The sequence below is a fragment of the Geotrypetes seraphini genome, chromosome 5 (genome assembly GCF_902459505.1).
Source record: "Geotrypetes seraphini chromosome 5, aGeoSer1.1, whole genome shotgun sequence".
Lineage (NCBI taxonomy): Eukaryota > Metazoa > Chordata > Amphibia > Gymnophiona > Dermophiidae > Geotrypetes > Geotrypetes seraphini.
This window is the reverse complement of record NC_047088.1, coordinates 30,123,772-30,142,347: the sequence shown is the minus strand read 5'-3', so window position 1 is coordinate 30,142,347 and position 18,576 is coordinate 30,123,772. Positions and strand designations below refer to the sequence as shown.

Genomic DNA, 18,576 nt, shown 5'->3' with positions numbered 1-18,576 from the left:
CTTCAACTGCAAATAGCCAAACAATGTTCCGACTCCCACTTCATACCGAGCCACTGGAATTGACTACCCCCGCAGACTAGATCCCTTAAAGGACTCCTCTACTTTAGGAAAGCAATAAAAACATACCTGTTCACCTAACTCCTCAGCTCACGACCGATAGATTACAAAGAAATGTATATTGATACAAGATCTTCAATATGTGTCGCATTAGGATAAATACTTGTATTGAAAAACCTTGCACTGTATCTATGACAAATTTAACCTGTAAATTCTATATTATGAATACTGGTATCAGATCCCTACTATGTGTCGAGTTAGGATAAAAACTTGTACCTGAAAAAACTTGTATTGTAACTATGGCAAGTTATAACCTGTTAACTGTATATTGTGTATGCTGACCTGTATCCTGTCCTGGACTCTTTGGGGGAGGATGGGACAGAAAATGAATTAAATAAATAAATTTGACAGATATTTTTCAAGGAGCTAGAAAATTCCTTTATATGTGGAAATCTCATTACTCTACAATCTTATATTAATTATACCTATCCAAATATTTAAAGACTTTAATGAAACCTTTACTGGTTTAGAACATACATCTGGATTGGACTGTATATTTTTGAGAGTAAAATGTGAGCAATCCTTGTGGCCAATAGACTCACAGATGGTGCCATCCCATGAACCCTGTTTCTCAGTTATTATGGCTCTGGCAAAGACAGGATTACTTCCCTCAAAGTATGTATTCTTTAATCTCCCTATGGAATGAGATCCCAGATGAAAAATAAATGGACTACACAAGTATTAATATGGAATAAATGAGTAATTTTGTAAGGGTTTGAATGCAATGAACAACATTTTACACTTAAGCATATACAGATCAACAGATCTAGCTCAGGGCAATAGGCCCCTCCCACTGAATCCCAAGATACATTGGGAAGGGAAAGGCCCATCATTCGCAGTACATGGCCCTGTAGGCAGGAGGGAGTGGGATTCCCTCCTACTGATTTTGAAATGGAAGGTATGGGGGGGGGGCAGTGTTGCCTGATGTCATGTGGTGTTGGGTGATGTGGGGGGTGTTGCCTCATGTCAGGGGTATCGGTTGATGGGGGACTAAAAATGTTGGGGGATATGGGGGGATGTTTAGGGGGGTCAGGAGGAGGCGTGTAGGGATCCAGCTGATCCTGGCCAGGGGAATCCCCTTCAGTTGAGCCAGCAGGAATTCCCAAAACCAGCTCAGCTGATGGGGATTCCTCTGCCACGATCAGATACTTGGGTACTTCTACAAAACTTGCTTTTGTGTGTTTTTCACCTGGATGTTTTTATTTTTGAAAATGGCCAAAAAAGCTAGACGTCCTAAGGACCAAAACTTATACCTAGTCATTTTCAAAAATAAAAGACAGACATCTGGCAGCTTTGAAAATGGTCTTAGGTCTGTGATTTTGTTTTTAATAAAACTGGCTAAGGCTTGGGCTGATGGGGTGCTCTCGTTGTCCTTTTTCAGGATTCTTGTTGTGTCTGTTAGTGTTTTTACTAGTTTGAACAATTCTTTGCTGTTTATTTTTTCTGTACCTATTTTTTGTGCGTTTTTCTCTGATCATATTTTTGTATGTTTTCATTTTTTGTTTCCAGTTTGTCTTATCTGTTTCTTTGTTCGTTTTTTTCCAGATTCTCTCCAGCTTTTTAAATTCCTGTTTATTGGTTAGTAATTCTGGTAAGGCGGTATAGAAAAATAAAGTTATGTTATGTTAAAGTTCCTTAAAAAATTATACTGTATAAAAATTAATTCCTAACCAATTGTGCATTAAATCAATGTGTTTACCATTGATTTTTGTGTATTAAAAAATTCAAGTTCAGTTTACAAAATTTTTGTTAACATAAATATATAAAATAATGGAAAAATGAACCCAAAATATTTTGCCTGTACACAACCCTAAAAATGACCATACTTTGAGGTTTCTACTTCCTTGCTGAGTGACAAAATAAGCAATAGAAAACTGATTCTATCATTTCTCTATAGACAGCTGCTTTACCTTGTACCACATAATGTCCATCTCTTGATTTGGTGTTTTGTAATCCTCTATGTCTGGGCAGGGTATCTCCTTTCTCTTGGTGACGTCGGCCTTTATCAAATGTCGGATTTGACTGTTGTAGCAAAGCCCCGTTTCATTCTCAGCCACAATCAAGGACATCGACACCTTCATACAATATGTTGAGTTCCTGTTAAATATGGAAACAGCTTTACATTGAGAAGGTGGTGTCTCCATACTAGTAAACGGCAAAACACTGACGGTAGGTTTGCAGCTGACTCGATTAATGAATTCAGATAGAAAGGGTTCTTTCAGTTCAGCTGGTAAAACATTGGGTGGAAACAACTTTTGCTTTGCTTCGAATATGCTTACATCTTGACAACGAGATGTGCTCATATGTATTGAAAACAGAATAATCAAAGTGTGCATTTGTTTTCATCTTTAAACCAGGAACACACACTGAGAAAACAGGAATATGGATTTTTGGTATAATGTTGTCAATACACACATCTTTGTTCAACAGAAATACTTAAAATTTACGGCCTCCAGGGAGGTTAAAAATTAGATCAAGTGAACTTGATGGTTTTATTGAAGACTAGACAATAAGGCCCATATTCTAAAAACAGTGCCTTAAGTTAGGTGTGGGTAGGCGCCTGAACGGTACCTAATTTAATAGATAAAGCCATTTAAAAGCAAATTATGAACAAATATGTAGGTGCCTACTGGTACTTTCATCGCATCTATGCCCAAGGTCAAAGTAGGTGAGGTTATCAACGGAAACGACCTTAGGCTTTCTAAGGCGCCTCCATTGACATGATTCTCATCAGAAGTAGGTGTCAGAAATGTAGGCCTTTAAAACCCTGACCTAAATTTCTGGTGCCTACCTTTGACGAAAGCTGCAATTCTGTAAACAGTGTGGTTGAATGACTGATAGGCATTTGATAGCCATTTTTAAGGCGGCCACCAATAATGCCTTCATTTACAGAATCCAACCCTAAATGAAAGAAAATATCATCTATTGAGAAATATTAGGGTTACCATATTTTGGGCCGCAAAACCCCAGACACATGGCCCTGCCCTTTTCCATCCCCGGTCCCACCCCAGTCCTGCCTCGTTCTGCCCCGACCCCCACCAAGCCTCGATGAACTCAGACTGCTTTTGGAGGACCTAGAGCATGAACGGATGTGTGTGACATTATCTGCACATACTCAGAGGCCCTCCAGTTGTGGCTAGAGCTCGTCTGGGTTTTGGAAAGTCCATCCGGGCACCTGGACAGTCCTCTAAAAAGAGGACAAGTCTGGGTTTTCTGGACGTCTAGTAACTCTAAGAAATATGCTGAAATACTGTATAACTGTCTGTAAATTCCATCCTTGTTCCTGGCATTTACCCTGTGGCAGAACCCAGAAAATTGATAAATAAATCATAAATTTTCTCATATAATCACTATACAAATATTAGGGTTGTGGGTGTGATTTAGGAGCATAACTTATGAACTCTTGACTTTTTGATCCATCATTATCTGCAACATCAGTCTGAAGATTCAAAGCGCTCTACAAATTATGACTGCTTAGCTGAATAGGCAGCTTTACCTGGCTAAAAGGCTAACTGATATTAAGGTCGGTGTTGCTGTCTTATATCTATCCAATCAGTTACTTGGTTAGCAGACTATTGCCAATAGCTGGTAGCTCCAGGCTCTACCCTACTATCCTGACACTACTGGATTTCAGTAGCATTATCCAGATAATTCTGCTAAAAATCCAAATATGGGCTCAATCAGCAAGATTTATCAGGCTAGGAGTCATTCCTTCCCAGATAAGTCCCATTGAATATTGATCCCAGAGTCCTATGATGACATAGAAGATATTGGGTAGTTAATACTGGTATGGGCTTGTGCCAAAAGACATACAAGAAGAGAATGTAAGACCTGAATATGTCTACTCTAGAGGAGAGAAGGGACAGGGGAGATATGATACAGACATTTAAATACTTGAAAGGTATTAATATAGAAGCAAATCTTTTCCAGAGGAAGGAAAATGGTAAAACTAGAGGGCATGAATTGAGGTTGCGGGGTGGCAGACTTAGGAGTAATGTTAGGAAATTATTTTTCACGGAAAGGGTGGTGGATGCCTAGATTGCCCTCCCAAGGGAGGTGGTGGAGATGAAACGATGATGGAATTTTAAAAAGCATGGAACAAACGTAGAGGATCTCTAATTAGAAAATGAATGGCATAGATCAGTGGTTCCCAAACCTGTCCTGGGGGACCCCCCAGCCAGTCAGGTTTTCAAGATATCCCTAATGAATATGCATGAGAGAGATTTGCATATAATAGAAGTGACAGGTATGCAAATCTCTCTCATGCATATTCATTAGGGAAAACCTGACTGGCTGGGGGGTCCCCCAGGACAGGTTTGGGAACCACTGGAAATCAAACTAAGGCTGGTACTAGGCATCCTATATATGGTGATTTGGTTTAGGATGAGCTGGGGAGGGCTTTGATAGAAACTCCAGTGAAAGGATGGTTAGGATGGGCTGGAGTGGGTTTCGATGGCACATCCAGAAGTGGAACCCTAAAGACAGTACCAGGCAGACTTCTAGGGTTTATTGCCCAGAAATATTAAAGAAAACACAATTTAAAAATGAATGTATAATGAGTGTGAATGTTGGGCAGACTGGACGGACCATTCAGGTCTTTATCTGCTGACATTTATTCTGTTACTATGGGCTCTTTTTACTAAGGTGCGTTAGGGCCTTAACGTGCGGAATAGCGTGTGCTAAATTGCCCCGCACGCTAGACCTTAACGCCAGCATTGAGCTGGCGTTATTCTAGAAGTGCACCGCGCGGTTTAGTAAAAGGAGCCCTATTTTAATAGCCGATATTTCTCAGCTTCTGCCCAGCTATTCCTATTGCGTCGTTAGAGGCAACATTTTCATAATGCTGCGTCACATTCCAATATTGCCGTCTCTTTAACATTCTGCTGTTTAGTTTAACAGTGCATCTACAAATGTAAGAACATAAGAGCATAAGAAACGCCTTCACCGGATCAGACCTATGTCCATCTAGTCCGGCGATCCGCACACGCGGAGGCCCAGTTAGGTGCTCCCTGTTGGAGACCTGGATTTTCCGTATCCCCCGATATGATTTGCAAGAAGGTGTGCATCCAACTTGTGCTTGAAACCCTGAACACTAGTCTCTGCCACAAGCTCCTCTGGGAAAGCATTCCAAGCGCTCACCACTCGCTGTGTGAAGCAGAACTTCCTGACATTTGTCCTGAACCTGCTGCCACACAGTTTCAGGCTATGACCTCTTGTCCGTGTCACATCTGAAAATGTCAGTAATGCTTCTTCCTGGTCTATTATGTCAAATCCTTTTAATATTTTAAAAGTCTCTATCAAATCCCCTCTCAATCTTCTCATAAGAACATAAGAAACGCCTTTTACAGACAACTATCAGCGGGTTATTAATATCAGTGCCCAGTTAGCACAAAGCAGTTAGCTAACCATAAGTTCAGGTCTGTGCAAATGGCTACCATGTGCCAAAACCACATCCACCCATTCTGACATTACTAACAGAAAGGTAAGTTTGGCCAATGCTATTTTGAACTGGTCACCTGTGTCCATCTTGCAAAAGACATCAGATGGGGTAGGTGGGATAAATGGTGTTGAGTGGAGGGAGGAGGAATTCAAGGTTCCGAGGCTCCTTCATGTTTCTCCTAGAGGGGATGTGCAGAATGGAATCAGGAATGTCCTGGGACCACTCCTTTTCTCAATCTTCACCTGCTCACTTGGATCTCTGATCGCCTCCCATGGTTTCCAGTATCACCGCTATGCCGACAACTCCCAGATCATCCTCTCCGCACCATATATCTCTACCGAAACCCAGACCCAAGTCTCAACCTGCCTGTCCTACATTGCCACCTAAAACTGATATGGCTAAAACGGAGCGGCTCATCTTCCCGCCTAAACTCACCTTCCCACTTTCCCTGTTCTCTGTCTCTTATCCTCCCTGTCTCATCTGTTCGCAATCTCGGGATCATCTTTGACTCCTCTCTTTCCTTTGCCCAGATACAACATACCGTTAAAACCTGCCGCTTCTTCCTCTATAATATTACCAAAATCTGACCCCTCCTCTCCGAGCACACTACCAAAACCCTTATCCATGCCCTCATCACCTCGCACTTAGATGACTGCAACTTGCAATTCTCAGGTCTTCCGCTCAGCCATCTTTCTCCCCTTCAATCCATTCAAAATTTTGCTGCACGACTCATATTCCACAAGAGACACTATATTCCCATTACCCCTCCCCATACATTTCCAAATACAATTCAAGCTCCTCTTACTGACCTACAAATGCATTCACTCGGCAGCCCCTCATTATCGCTCTTCACTTATCTCTCCCTATGTTCCCCCCTCCTGTTTATGCCCTTCTCCTCCACTGCCAACTCCAGACTTCGTCCCTTCTGCCTTGCTGTGCCGTAGGCCTGGAACAAACTGCCCGAATGCCTATGACGGGCTCCATCTCTGGCAGTGTTCAAGTCCAAGTTAAAAGCTCACTTCTTCGAGACTGCTTTCAACTCCTAACTACATCTCTATATGTTATGTCTGTCTGTCCAAGTTAGACTGTAAGCTCTTCTGAGAAGGGATCGTCTATTAAATGTCAAAATGGACAGTGCTACATGCGTCTTTCAGGCCTATAGAAGTCATAAATAGTAGAACTAGGTGGTCTTCTAGGGTTGGGTGGGATCAGGATATGGCATTGCCACCAATTAGCTCAGAGGCTTAATGATCAATATGATAAAAGCTTTATGACTAGTAGTGCATCTGCTGCTAACCCTCGTTAAAATTGGCACATTAATCGTCATTTATGCTCAGTTGTAATTGTACTTAATACATTGATCCCTATTATCTTTGGACAGCGCTACGAGTTATCGTTAACTGTGCTATACTGGCAAGAATGGAGCAATAAATAAATTCAGATGAATGCCTTTGAGAAGAGAGTATAATAAGCTATTGTTCAAAGAAATGGACATGCAGTAATTATTAATCTCTTCAAAAACAATACCTGCTGCTACTTTAAGTTAAATTGCAGGATCGGTTGATATTTCCCACCCTGATGTGTATTATGGAACTTAAAATATTTCTGTTCTATTGTTTGAAACTGGAGATAAAGCACACAATCGACTGATATATATATTTTTTTTTTGCAAAGCAGACAATCCTATTTTCTGACCCTATAACACAGGCAAAAAAAAAAATTGCAATTTATTAATGGAGTTCAAATGACTCAGCTACTGGCATGGATCCTCCGACACAAAAACATGGTCATTCTGAACACTACAGCACTTCCAATTAATTCTGAAAAAAAAGCCAAAATATGATTACATTTGGCTTTAATTACTTTGAGCCAGCTGTAATTTAAAAATAATAACATGAAAGCTATATGACCAATTTTTAGTGAGAACCGTTCCCCCAAAGTTCAAGTTCAATTTATTTGATATATCACAAATATAAAACCAAGGTTAAAATCTAAGCGCTTTGCAATATAATAAAAAAATACATACTACAAATATCTCCAAAACATAAGGAAAGGAAGTATGGGGTTAGTCTATGCAAGCAAGAAACATGAGGATATTCTGAAACACTTGGGGATTCTTTTAATAAGCTGCAGTAAGCACTAATGTGTGCTTACCCAGGTTAAAATGCACTACTGTGGGGCTTGCTCAAGTATCTCCTGGTAGTTTTTGCATGTGCGCATGCTACCTGCTGGGGGCAGGTCTGGGGGTGGAGAGTGGGTGTGTCCTGCACTAATCTGTTAGTGCAACTATTGCCGTTCACTAACTGCTTAGCGGTGGTTAGTACATGAGCCCTTAGGGCCAGATTCTATAAACAACACCTAACTCGGTAGGTGGTAGAAAAGTGGAACCTACCAATGAAAGCCAATTGCTGTTTGTAGGATCGTGCCTAGTGGCACCTAAATCAATTTACACTTTGGTAGGTGCCATAATCATAGCAGATGGTATGTTAAGCCAAGGTGTTCTTGGATTACCGTATTTCCCCATGTATAGGCCGTGGCCTAAACATGGATTTTGCAAACCAGCCTAGTGGGCACATCTTTCTTAAACGGGGCAGCCTATACATGGAGCAATGTGTTATCCCTCCCTTAAATACCTCCCTTGCTGCTAATCCTCCTGGACAGCCCCGCCCTGCATCCTCCAAACACGCTGTACAGGGCAGGAGCGATCTGCAAGCCCTGATATTAGAGGCAGATCTAGATATTGTTGCTATCACAGAGACATGGTTCAGTGAATCACATGGATGGGATGCAAACATACCGGGATATAATCTTTTTAGGAAGGACAGAGATGGTCATAAAGGTGGAGGAGTAGCTCTCTATGTAAAGATCAATATCCAAGCGACCGAAATGCAAGGGACCTGTGGAGAGGAAGAAGCGATATGGATTGCTCTGAAAAGAGAAGATGGAACTTCTATCTACGTGGGTGTAGTCTACAGGCCTCCGACTCAATCGCAGCAAATTGATAAGGATCTGATTGTGGATATCCAAAAGTTTGGAAGGAAAGAGGAGGTTCTGCTGTTGGGAGATTTCAACCTGCCGGATGCGGACTGGAATGTTCCGTCTGCGGAATCGGAAAGAAGTAGGGAGATTGTGGATGCCTTTCAAGAGGCTCTGCTCAGACAAATGGTGACGGAACCCACAAGGAAAAAAGCGATATTGGATCTGGTCCTCACAAATGGAGAGAGTATCTCTAATGTTCGAGTGGGTGCTCACCTGGGTAGTAGCGATCATCAAACGGTTTGGTTTGATATAACGGCTAAAGTGGAGAGCGGCCGCACGATACTTAAAGTCCTAGATTTCAAACGTACGGACTTTAATGCAATGGGAAAGTACCTGAAGAAAGAGCTGTTAGGATGGGAGAACATAAGAGAAGTGGAAAGACAGTGGTCTAAGCTGAAAGGAGCGATAAAAATGGCTACGGACCTTTATGTGAAGAAAATCAATAAAAACAAGAGAAAAAGGAAGCCGATATGGTTCTCCAACCTAGTGGCTGAGAAAATAAAGGCAAAAGAGTTGGCGTTCATGAAATATAAAAAAACCCAAGAAGAGGAGAGCAGAAAGGACTACAGGGTGAAACTGAAAGAAGCCAAGAGAGAGATACGTTTGGCGAAGGCACAGGCGGAAGAACAAATGGCTAAAAATGTAAAAAAGGGAGATAAAAATTTTTTCAGATATATTAGTGAAAGGAGGAAGATAAAAAATGGAATTGCTAGGCTAAAAGATGCTGGGAACAAATATGTGGAGAGTGATGAGGAGAAAGCAAATGTGCTAAACAAATATTTCTGTTCTGTGTTCACAGAAGAAAATCCTGGAGAAGGACCGAGATTGTCTGGCAAAGTTACACGAGAAAATGGAGTAGATTCTGCGCCATTCACGGAGGAGGGTGTTTATGAGCAACTTGAAAAACTGAAGGTGGACAAAGCGATGGGACCAGACGGGATCCATCCCAGGATACTAAGGGAGCTCAGAGAGGTTCTGGCGAGTCCTATTAAAGACTTGTTCAACAAATCTCTGGAGACGGGAGTGATTCCTGGGGATTGGAGGAGAGCGGATGTGGTCCCTATTCATAAAAGTGGTCACAGGGATGAAGCAGGAAACTACAGGCCGGTGAGCCTCACTTCAGTTGTTGGAAAAATAATGGAAGTGTTGCTGAAAGAAAGGATAGTGTATTTCCTTGAATCTAATGGGTTACAGGATCCGAGGCAACATGGCTTTACAAAAGGTAAATCGTGCCAAACGAACCTGATTGAATTTTTTGATTGGGTGACCAGAGAGCTGGATCGAGGACATATGCTAGATGTAATTTACTTGGATTTCAGCAAAGCCTTTGATACAGTTCCTCATAGGAGGCTGTTGAACAAACTTGAAGGGCTGAAGTTAGGACCCAAAGTGGTGAACTGGGTCAGAAACTGGCTGTCGGACAGACGCCAGAGGGTGGTGGTTAATGGAAGTCGCTCGAAGGAAGGAAAGGTGACTAGTGGAGTCCCTCAGGGTTCAGTGCTGGGGCCAATCCTGTTCAATATGTATGTAAGTGACATTGCTGAAGGGTTAGAAGGAAAAGTGTGCCTTTTTGCAGATGATACCAAGATTTGTAACAGAGTAGACACCGAAGAGGGAGTGGAAAATATGAAAAAGGATCTGCAAAAGTTAGAGGAATGGTCTAATGCCTGGCAACTAAAATTCAATGCAAAGAAATGCAGAGTAATGCATTTGGGGATTAATAATAGGAAGGAACCGTATATGCTGGGAGGAGAGAAGCTGATATGCACGGACAGGGAGAGGGACCTTGGGGTGATAGTGTCCGAAGATCTAAAGGCGAAAAAACAGTGTGACAAGGCAGTGGCTGCTGCCAGAAGGATTCTGGGCTATGTAAAGTGAGGCGTAGTCAGTAGAAGGAAGAAGGTGTTGATGCCCCTGTACAGGTCATTGGTGAGGCCCCACTTGGAGTATTGTGTTCAGTTTTGGAGACCGTATCTGGCGAAAGACGTAAGAAGACTTGAGGCGGTCCAGAGGAGGGCGACGAAAATGATAGGAGGCTTGCGGCAGAAGACGTATGAGGAGAGACTGGAAGCCCTGAATATGTATACCCTAGAGGAAAGGAGAGACAGGGGAGATATGATTCAGACGTTCAAATACTTAAAGGGTATTAATGTAGAACAAAATCTTTTCTTGAGAAAGGAAAATGGTAAAACCAGAGGACATAATTTGAGGTTGAGGGGTGGTAGATTCAGGGGCAATGTTAGGAAATTCTACTTTACGGAGAGGGTGGTGGATGCCTGGAATGCGCTCCCGAGAGAGGTGGTGGAGAGTAAAACTGTGACTGAGTTCAAAGAAGCGTGGAATGAACACAGAAGATTTAGAATCAGAAAATAATATTAAATATTGAACTAGGCCAGTTACTGGGCAGACTTGTACGGTCTGTGTCTGTGTATGGCCGTTTGGTGGAGGATGGGCAGGGGAGGGCTTCAATGGCTGGGAGGGTGTAGATGGGCTGGAGTAAGTCTTAACAGAGATTTCGGCAGTTGGAACCCAAGCATAGTACCGGGTAAAGCTTTGGATTCTCGCCCAGAAATAGCTAAGAAGAAAAAAAATAAAATAAAATAAAATAAAAAAAAATTTAAATTGAATCAGGTTGGGCAGACTGGATGGACCATTCAGGTCTTTATCTGCCGTCATCTACTATGTTACTATGTTACTATGTTTGCGATCTCAAGCCTCGCCCCACGCCCTTCCTGATTGGCTGCCGCCATCTACTATGTTACTATGTTTAGAAATGACACAGGCTGGCTCACACAGGTGCTGTCCCTTAGAGATATAAATTTATTGTAAAGAAAATAATAGCATATAAAGATATATGCCAAAAGGCCGGTACATCTCTCTGGGCAGACAGAAATTATGGACACACACCGCTGCAGACTGCAAAAGTCCCTTTCTGTCTTGCCTTCCTTATTCTGCAGCCTCTATTATACTTTTACATTTTTTTTTCCTTACTATTCTTACCAAGGTTGATTTGATAGGTTAAGCTTATCAGCATATTCAGTTCATGGGATATAAATATTTATTTGCTTTCTTAATTGGCTTCACTTAATTGATGCATGTCCGTATGTCATTACCGCACTAGGGGTGGTGCCCCGAAAAGCACCTAACTTTATCTATACCAAACAGGCCTTTCCTGGGGCCGCCTCAAAGGTTATCCAGGCCTGTCCCTTCTTTTCGTCCTCTTTCCATCTATGCTATCAGTGCTGTGGTCACTGTGTATGTGCTCAGGGCCATCTCTTTAGCCAGGCCATATGAGCCATTCTGGTATTACAACTTTATAGCTGTCTTTTTCATGCAACAGCATAGTAACATAGTAGATGACAGCAGATAAAGACTCGAATGGTCCATCCAGTCTGCCCAACCTGATTCAATTTAAATTTTTTTCTTCTTAGCTATTTCTGGGGAAGAATCCAAAGCTCTATCCGGTACTGTGCTTGGGCTCCAACTGCCGAAATCTCCGTCAAAACCTACTCCAGCTCATCTACACCCTCCCAGCCATTGAAGCCCTCTCCAGCCCATCCTCCCCCAAATGACTATATACAGACCATGCAAGTCTGCCCACTACTGGCCTTAGTTCAATATTTACTATTATTTTCTGATTCTAGATCCTCTGTGTTCATCCCACGCTTCTTTGAACGTCACCGTGCAAGCTTCTGCATTTGTGTGTGCTTAGCTCCTCTATCTCGATGACAACCTTGCTCTGGAGTTGCTACATAACTGAGCTGCAGTGTGTTTGTAGGGCTTGAGAGAAAGTCTGTTAGAACAAAAGGCACACAAAGAGCCATGATATAGTGTCCATTATGGTGCTTGACCAGTTCTTCCATAAAGATGGAGCGTCCCATAGGGATCTTTCCTTGGATAAATTAGTTTACTTGGGCGCCGCTAGATGGGATTCTATAAGCCGCAGCTAGTGGTTGACAACTGTGTGGAGCGGCATCTACAACGTAGGAGCGCTTAGGCACCCTTTATAGAATCTGGTCCAAAGTGCCTTAAGAAATCTTTGAATAAGAAAATTGCCAGTACCACCAGTTACTATAACTAAAGGGTCCTATGACTAAATGTATCGTAGGGGTGTCAAAGTCGATCCGCGAGGGCCGCAATCGAGCCAGATTTTCAGGATTTCCCCAATGAATATGCATGAGATCTATTTGCATGCACTGCTTTCATTATATGCTAATAGATCTCATGCATATTCATTGGGGAAATCCTGAAAACCCAGCTGGATTGTGGCCCTCAAGGACCGACTTTGACACCTAAAAATTAGGTGACCAAAATCTTTGCACTAATAAAGTAAATAATAATAGCATCTGAGCACTCAGATCCTGTTACAAAATGGACCCTAAAGGGCTCATTTTCAAAAAAGAAAGAAGTCCAAAATACCCCAGCATAAACTTGCACTTGGATGTTTTAGCCATCAAAATGTTTAAGTGCCGATTTTCAAAACCAACTTCCTAGACGCCCTGCTAGGCTTTTGGGGGCAAATTCTATAAATGGTGTCCCGATTGTAGGTGGCCTACATTTCAAATAGACGCGGCCACTAAACTGACTGCAGCAAGGAAATCTCCCTGCCGCGATCAGCTGAGCGGCTGTGGTAGGGGAACCCCGAACCCCAATGCAAGTCAGCCAGCAGGAGGGATGCCCACTCCCACCGCCACCCCCAACGCTGTCTGCAACAGGAGGAAATCCCCGGAATAACCCCTGGTAGGAGGGATACCCAATCAGGTCCTTCCTGCCAGACATTTTGGGGGGCTGCTGGCAGAAGGGAGTGGACATCCCTCCTGCCAGGGATTGTTTTGGGTGTGGCGGCAGGAGGGATTGGGCACCCAAACAAATGAGCCCCCTGAAACTCACCTGGACCCCCCAGACCTTTATCAGCAAGGCCGGCTGAAGGGATGCCTACTCCCTCTGGCCTGCAGACTCACCTCCTCAGAAAGTCAGGCTTTCCCCTTCCTGGTGCTTTCTGGGATGCACTGGGTGTGGCATAAGACTCCGATTGGCCAGATCTGAAAGGTCACTCCCATGGCCCAGGGAATGGCTTTAGGTATCTAGCCAATCATATGGGAGGGTCCTTAGGCCTCTCCCTGGTGCATGCTGGGATTAACTAACGTAAAATCTGGTAACCCTACCTAAGTACAACTGGGCCCCTATTACTACTGACCCACCCAGCTGGTTGCCTAACTTCTGTTTCAGTGTCTAAATCTAGGTGCCTAACTTATGGAGCCCTGCAAGGAATTAAGGGGTTAATGTGGGAATTAGTGCACAAACTGTATATTGTGAAAAGGAGCAGGGAAGGAACAGGAACATAACCTACTGCAACTTAACTGTCAATACATTAGAGCCCATTAAGTAATTTATTTTGGACACTGAGCTGTAATCCATGCCCAAATCTGGGCAACATAGCTGTTGTAGCCTCTTCTCTGTGAAATATTCTGCCCATTACCCTTCATGCAGAACTCTTATTTTCTAAATGTAAATCAGCCCTTAAAACATATTATTTCACCCAGTGTTATGAAAGCTGAGACTGATGCGCATTTCGCACTTGGCTTGGGCTGTTATGTTTCTTTTTTTTTTTCTACATAATTAACTGCCTAGATCAGTGGTTCTTAAACCTATCTTAGAGGACCCCCCCCCCCAGCCAGTCAGATTTCAAGATAATCATAATGAAAATACATGAGGCAGATTTGCATATAATAGAGGCGACAGGCATACAAATCTGTTTGAAACTCTATAGAACGTCATGTTTTTGCTATTTAATACAAAATCACAGTGGCGCTATATTCCAGACAATATGGGTGTCAAGTAACTAGAGATATTACAAGAAAAATACCCCAGAATGAGTGTAAACCTAGAAGCATACAAAAATGTCTTACTTTTAAATATAGTACCTTAATACGCAGGTGTAGTAGCCACTGTCTTCTACTTCAGCTGAATGAAACCATATTGAATCTTCATCTTTGCTCATCATAACTTCAGAAAATATAATGGGTTCTTCTAAATCCCCTTTGTTTTTATACCACATTAGCCTTAGACCTATGCTTTGGGCCATACTGTAATTTGTCTTGATATAGCTGTAGAAAAGGGCACATTTCATTCGGACAGGTTCATGCGTTAATGCCATGTACTTCTTGAGATCCACTGACCAGTCAATACAGCCGTCAACTACAAGGAAAGCAATAAAAACAAACAAATCAGGTCTGTTATTATTCATTGAATAAGAAAGAAAATATGCAATATGTATGATAAGCAATAAATCTGTTAATCTGGCTATTTCTTTCCTTTTGAAGGACTGTTTCTTTCTGGAAGACTGTACATTAATTTATAATAAGCAGCCACTTTTTTGGGGGAGGGGAGGGAGAACTCAGAATGGGGCTCATACGGCATTGACATGCATTTTTGTATTGTACATATGAATCATCCCAGGCCTGTGAAGAGAGGTAATCTATAAATGTGATTAAATAAAATTATAATTATTTTTTTGCAGTACAGTACAAAATCAGACAGTAGCATATCAGATCATAGGCCGCCAGAGAAATGAAACAGTTGTTTGACCCAGTTTGCAATGGAGTCTTCCCTTTATTCAATACAGATTTTTTTTCAGATTGCTTCAAAGCATTAGAAGATTCTTCAGATCTTCACACACCTAAAATATAAGAGCAGAACTCTGACTATCCTCATTAAAAAAAAAGTAAAAATGTTCTAGTCTGGCATACATGGAGGCAAGCAGAAAAATGTTTCATGCTCCCACCTACTTCATGAAGACTCGGAAGTAATCCAGAGTAGTTTGTCCATTCCTTCTTTCTGTGCCGAATAAAATGTATTTTTGTTGTACAGGCAAAGATTGCTTAAGGGACAAATAGAAAACCAAAAAAACTCTGTGGAGTGACGATGTTCCTAAATGGACTTTATTTGAAAGTGTCAAAGTTCCAAAGGTACACTGAAATCATCCACATAAAATAATTCCATCCACATAAAAATAAATCATCTACATAAGAGCCTTAAAGGACCTAGTCCGCTAGGGATACAGGACCCAACACGGTCCACGTTTCGACAAAAAGTCTTCTTCAAGGGTCCCTGGCTCACCACACAATTGTTTCCCACGTACTCATCTTTATAGGACCCCCAGGGACCCCTGAAGAAGACTTTTTGTTGAAACGCGGACCGTGTTGGGTCCTGTATCCCTAGAAGACTAGGTCCTTTAAGGCTCTTATGTAGATGATTTACTTTTATGTGGATGGAATTATTTTATGTGGATGATTTCAGCGTACCTTTGGAACTTTGGCACTTTCAAATAAAGTCCATTTAGGAACATCGTCACTCCACAGAGTTTTTTGTTTTGTTTTCTCTGGATTTTCTTCTTTGTGGATATTTTGGGGTCAATTCCTTTTGTTTTTAAGGGACCAATATGCAGAAAAGTGATAAATGGCAATGTAGAGATTCAGGTAACATTCGCTGGGTTCTACTAAACGGTGGTAGATGTTTCTATTTCGGCCTGCCAAAGTAAGTGCTCGGACGCTCAAAGAATTCCTATGAGCATCAAAGCATTTACCTCGCTGGCCTGCTGTAGAAACTTCCATTACCTGGAAATTCAGCAGAATTTATACTCACAAAGGCCCTGTTTTACTAAGCTTCTGACTGGCTTCTCAGCAGTGCACTATGAGAGTGTGTGAGGCAAAGAAAGGAGTGGGGGGTGCTGTGCCCATAGCAAGACGGCGCCCGGGGTGGACTACCTCCCTCACCTCCCACTTACTACATCATTGGGTGTTGGTACATTAGGCCAGGTTCTACCCGGCCTAACTTACCAGTGTCTAACTCAGATGCCTAGCAATACCTAAGTCAACCATGCCTATTCTCCGCCTCTAACCATGCCTACTTTTCAGGGAGATGTTGGAGGGTGCCTTGAATTAGGTGTCGATAGGTGCCGCTTTGCATCCCATGCAGAACTCTTAATTGGTTACAGTCTTGTTAAAAAAAAAAAAAAATGTATCAATTAACTTCAATGGCACGGTCAATCCATTTAAGTTAAATGAAACAATTTGGGTTGCATGTGGATTTTAGTTAAGAATGGCTAGGCTTCTGCAATTAGGGCGCCTAATGATGGAACAAAATTGTGCCTAGTATAAGCATGGACATTTAAGCCTGTTCTCAAGAAAATGCAAATGCCTGAACCTAGATTAATTGTGCATGTGTATATATTTGCATATTTTATAATCTATATGTGTATTTGTATACACTGTTAACACTCTCCCCATACTCTACCCCTATACACTGTTTACTGAAACGTACATGCCATAATGTCATGTACTTTTATGTTGGTTGGTATTGTTATAAGAGGTCATTTAAGTGCATATGTGACCTAAAAGAGAAGTCCATAGGCCATTATTGAGATGGCTTGGGGAAATCCAATTTCAGACAAGAAGGGTGTGTCCCAGGGGTCTGCCCTGGCTGCTTTACTATTTAACATCTATTTGGCTACACTAGGGAAAATGTTTCGATCAATGAGGGGGAAGGGGTAAAACGCGGACCTCGTGGACCTCGCGGATCTAAAACCGCACACCTTAAAAATATGAGGTCCGTGTCGGTGCCACTTGTAGTTTCAGTCTCTGACAGATCTCTATGAGATTTTAGCGCTGACGGATCCGTCTCAGCATAGGGAGGGAAAAGTATTAGGATCCGTCAGCGCTAAAATCTCATAGAGGTCTGTCAGAGACTGAGGCCCGCGTTTTACCCCTTCTCCAAGAAAGGCAGAGCAGGGGGGCACATCGAGCAATTCAGAGGAAGGAAAGCAGCCGAGGCTCTGCCTCATGCCTACGATCCTCAGACTGAACCCCGGCAGCATCCAGCAACGTTTGGAGACTTCTTTTCCATAACGCACGTCCCAAACCTATGTTCCCGCTCTCTTTGTCTTTCCAAAAACCTATACATAAGAAGGCTTCTGCTCTGCCGCTCCAGCACTAGTCTCTGGCTCTGACAGACCTCAATGAGATTTTAGCACTGACAGATCCTAATTCTTTTCCCTCCCTATGCTGAGACGGATCCGTCAGCGCTAAAATCTCATAGAGGTCTGTAAGAGACAGACGCTACAAGTGGCAAGGACACGGACCTCAGATTTTTAAGGACGTGTGGTTTTAGATCTGCAAAGTCCGTCGGGTCCACGACGTCCGTGTTTTACCCCTTCCCATCAATGAGTGCAGGATTTATGCAGATGCTATTTTATTTTTCTTCCCCATGAAGCGAGATAGCAGCAAATCTGAGCATGATCTGAATGTATTTATAACTGTGATTAACAACTGGATGGAAGAGCATGGCCTGCAGTTAAATATAGGGAAAACAGAGGTTATGGTGGTGAGTAATGAATGCGTTGAGAAGCTACTTACATCGTTCAGGGTGTTAGATTCTCATTTAGAAGTCAAGAAAGAACTGACAGTTTTGGTTGTCTGCCTAGACTTTGCCCTCTCTATGGGGAAGCAGATTATCCAAGGTGATACAATCAGGGTATGCTCAATTACATATTTTGCACAGATTGAAACCAATGCTTTAACGATTTGATTTTCGATCAGTAGTGCAAGCACTGATACTGACTCATCTTGATTATTGCAATGTGCTATATCTTGGGTACCCATGACTAAATTAAGATCTCTTCAACTGCTAATGAATTGTACAGCAAGATTAATAGCTGATATTCCCAGGTTTGAGCACATTACGCCAATTCTAAAAAGAACATAAGAACATAAGAACATAAGCAGTGCCTCTGCTGGGTCAGACCAGAGGTCCATCGTGCCCAGCAGTCCGCTCTCGCGGCGGCCCAACAGGTCCAGTACCTGTGCAGTAATCCTCTATCTATACCCCTCTATCCCCTTTTCCAGTAGGTAATTGTCTAATCCTTTCTTAAACCCCATTACTGTACTCTGCCCTATCACGTCCTCTGGAAGCGCATTCCAGGT

The 18,576-nt window shown here is 42.4% G+C and overlaps 1 protein-coding gene across 2 annotated transcripts in view; it reads right to left on the bottom strand.

The window, feature by feature from the left end:
- The window catches only part of IL1RAPL2 (interleukin 1 receptor accessory protein like 2), a 1,030,535-nt gene that overhangs the window by 494,738 nt on the left and 517,221 nt on the right, over positions 1-18,576 (bottom strand). For both annotated transcript variants that reach the window (XM_033947208.1, XM_033947209.1), the window contains exons 3-4: positions 14,521-14,794; positions 2,028-2,214 (exon numbers count right to left, since the gene is read on the bottom strand). In XM_033947208.1, coding sequence (XP_033803099.1) covers positions 2,028-2,214; positions 14,521-14,794 — 461 coding nt within the window. The remainder of the gene's footprint in view (positions 1-2,027; positions 2,215-14,520; positions 14,795-18,576) is intronic.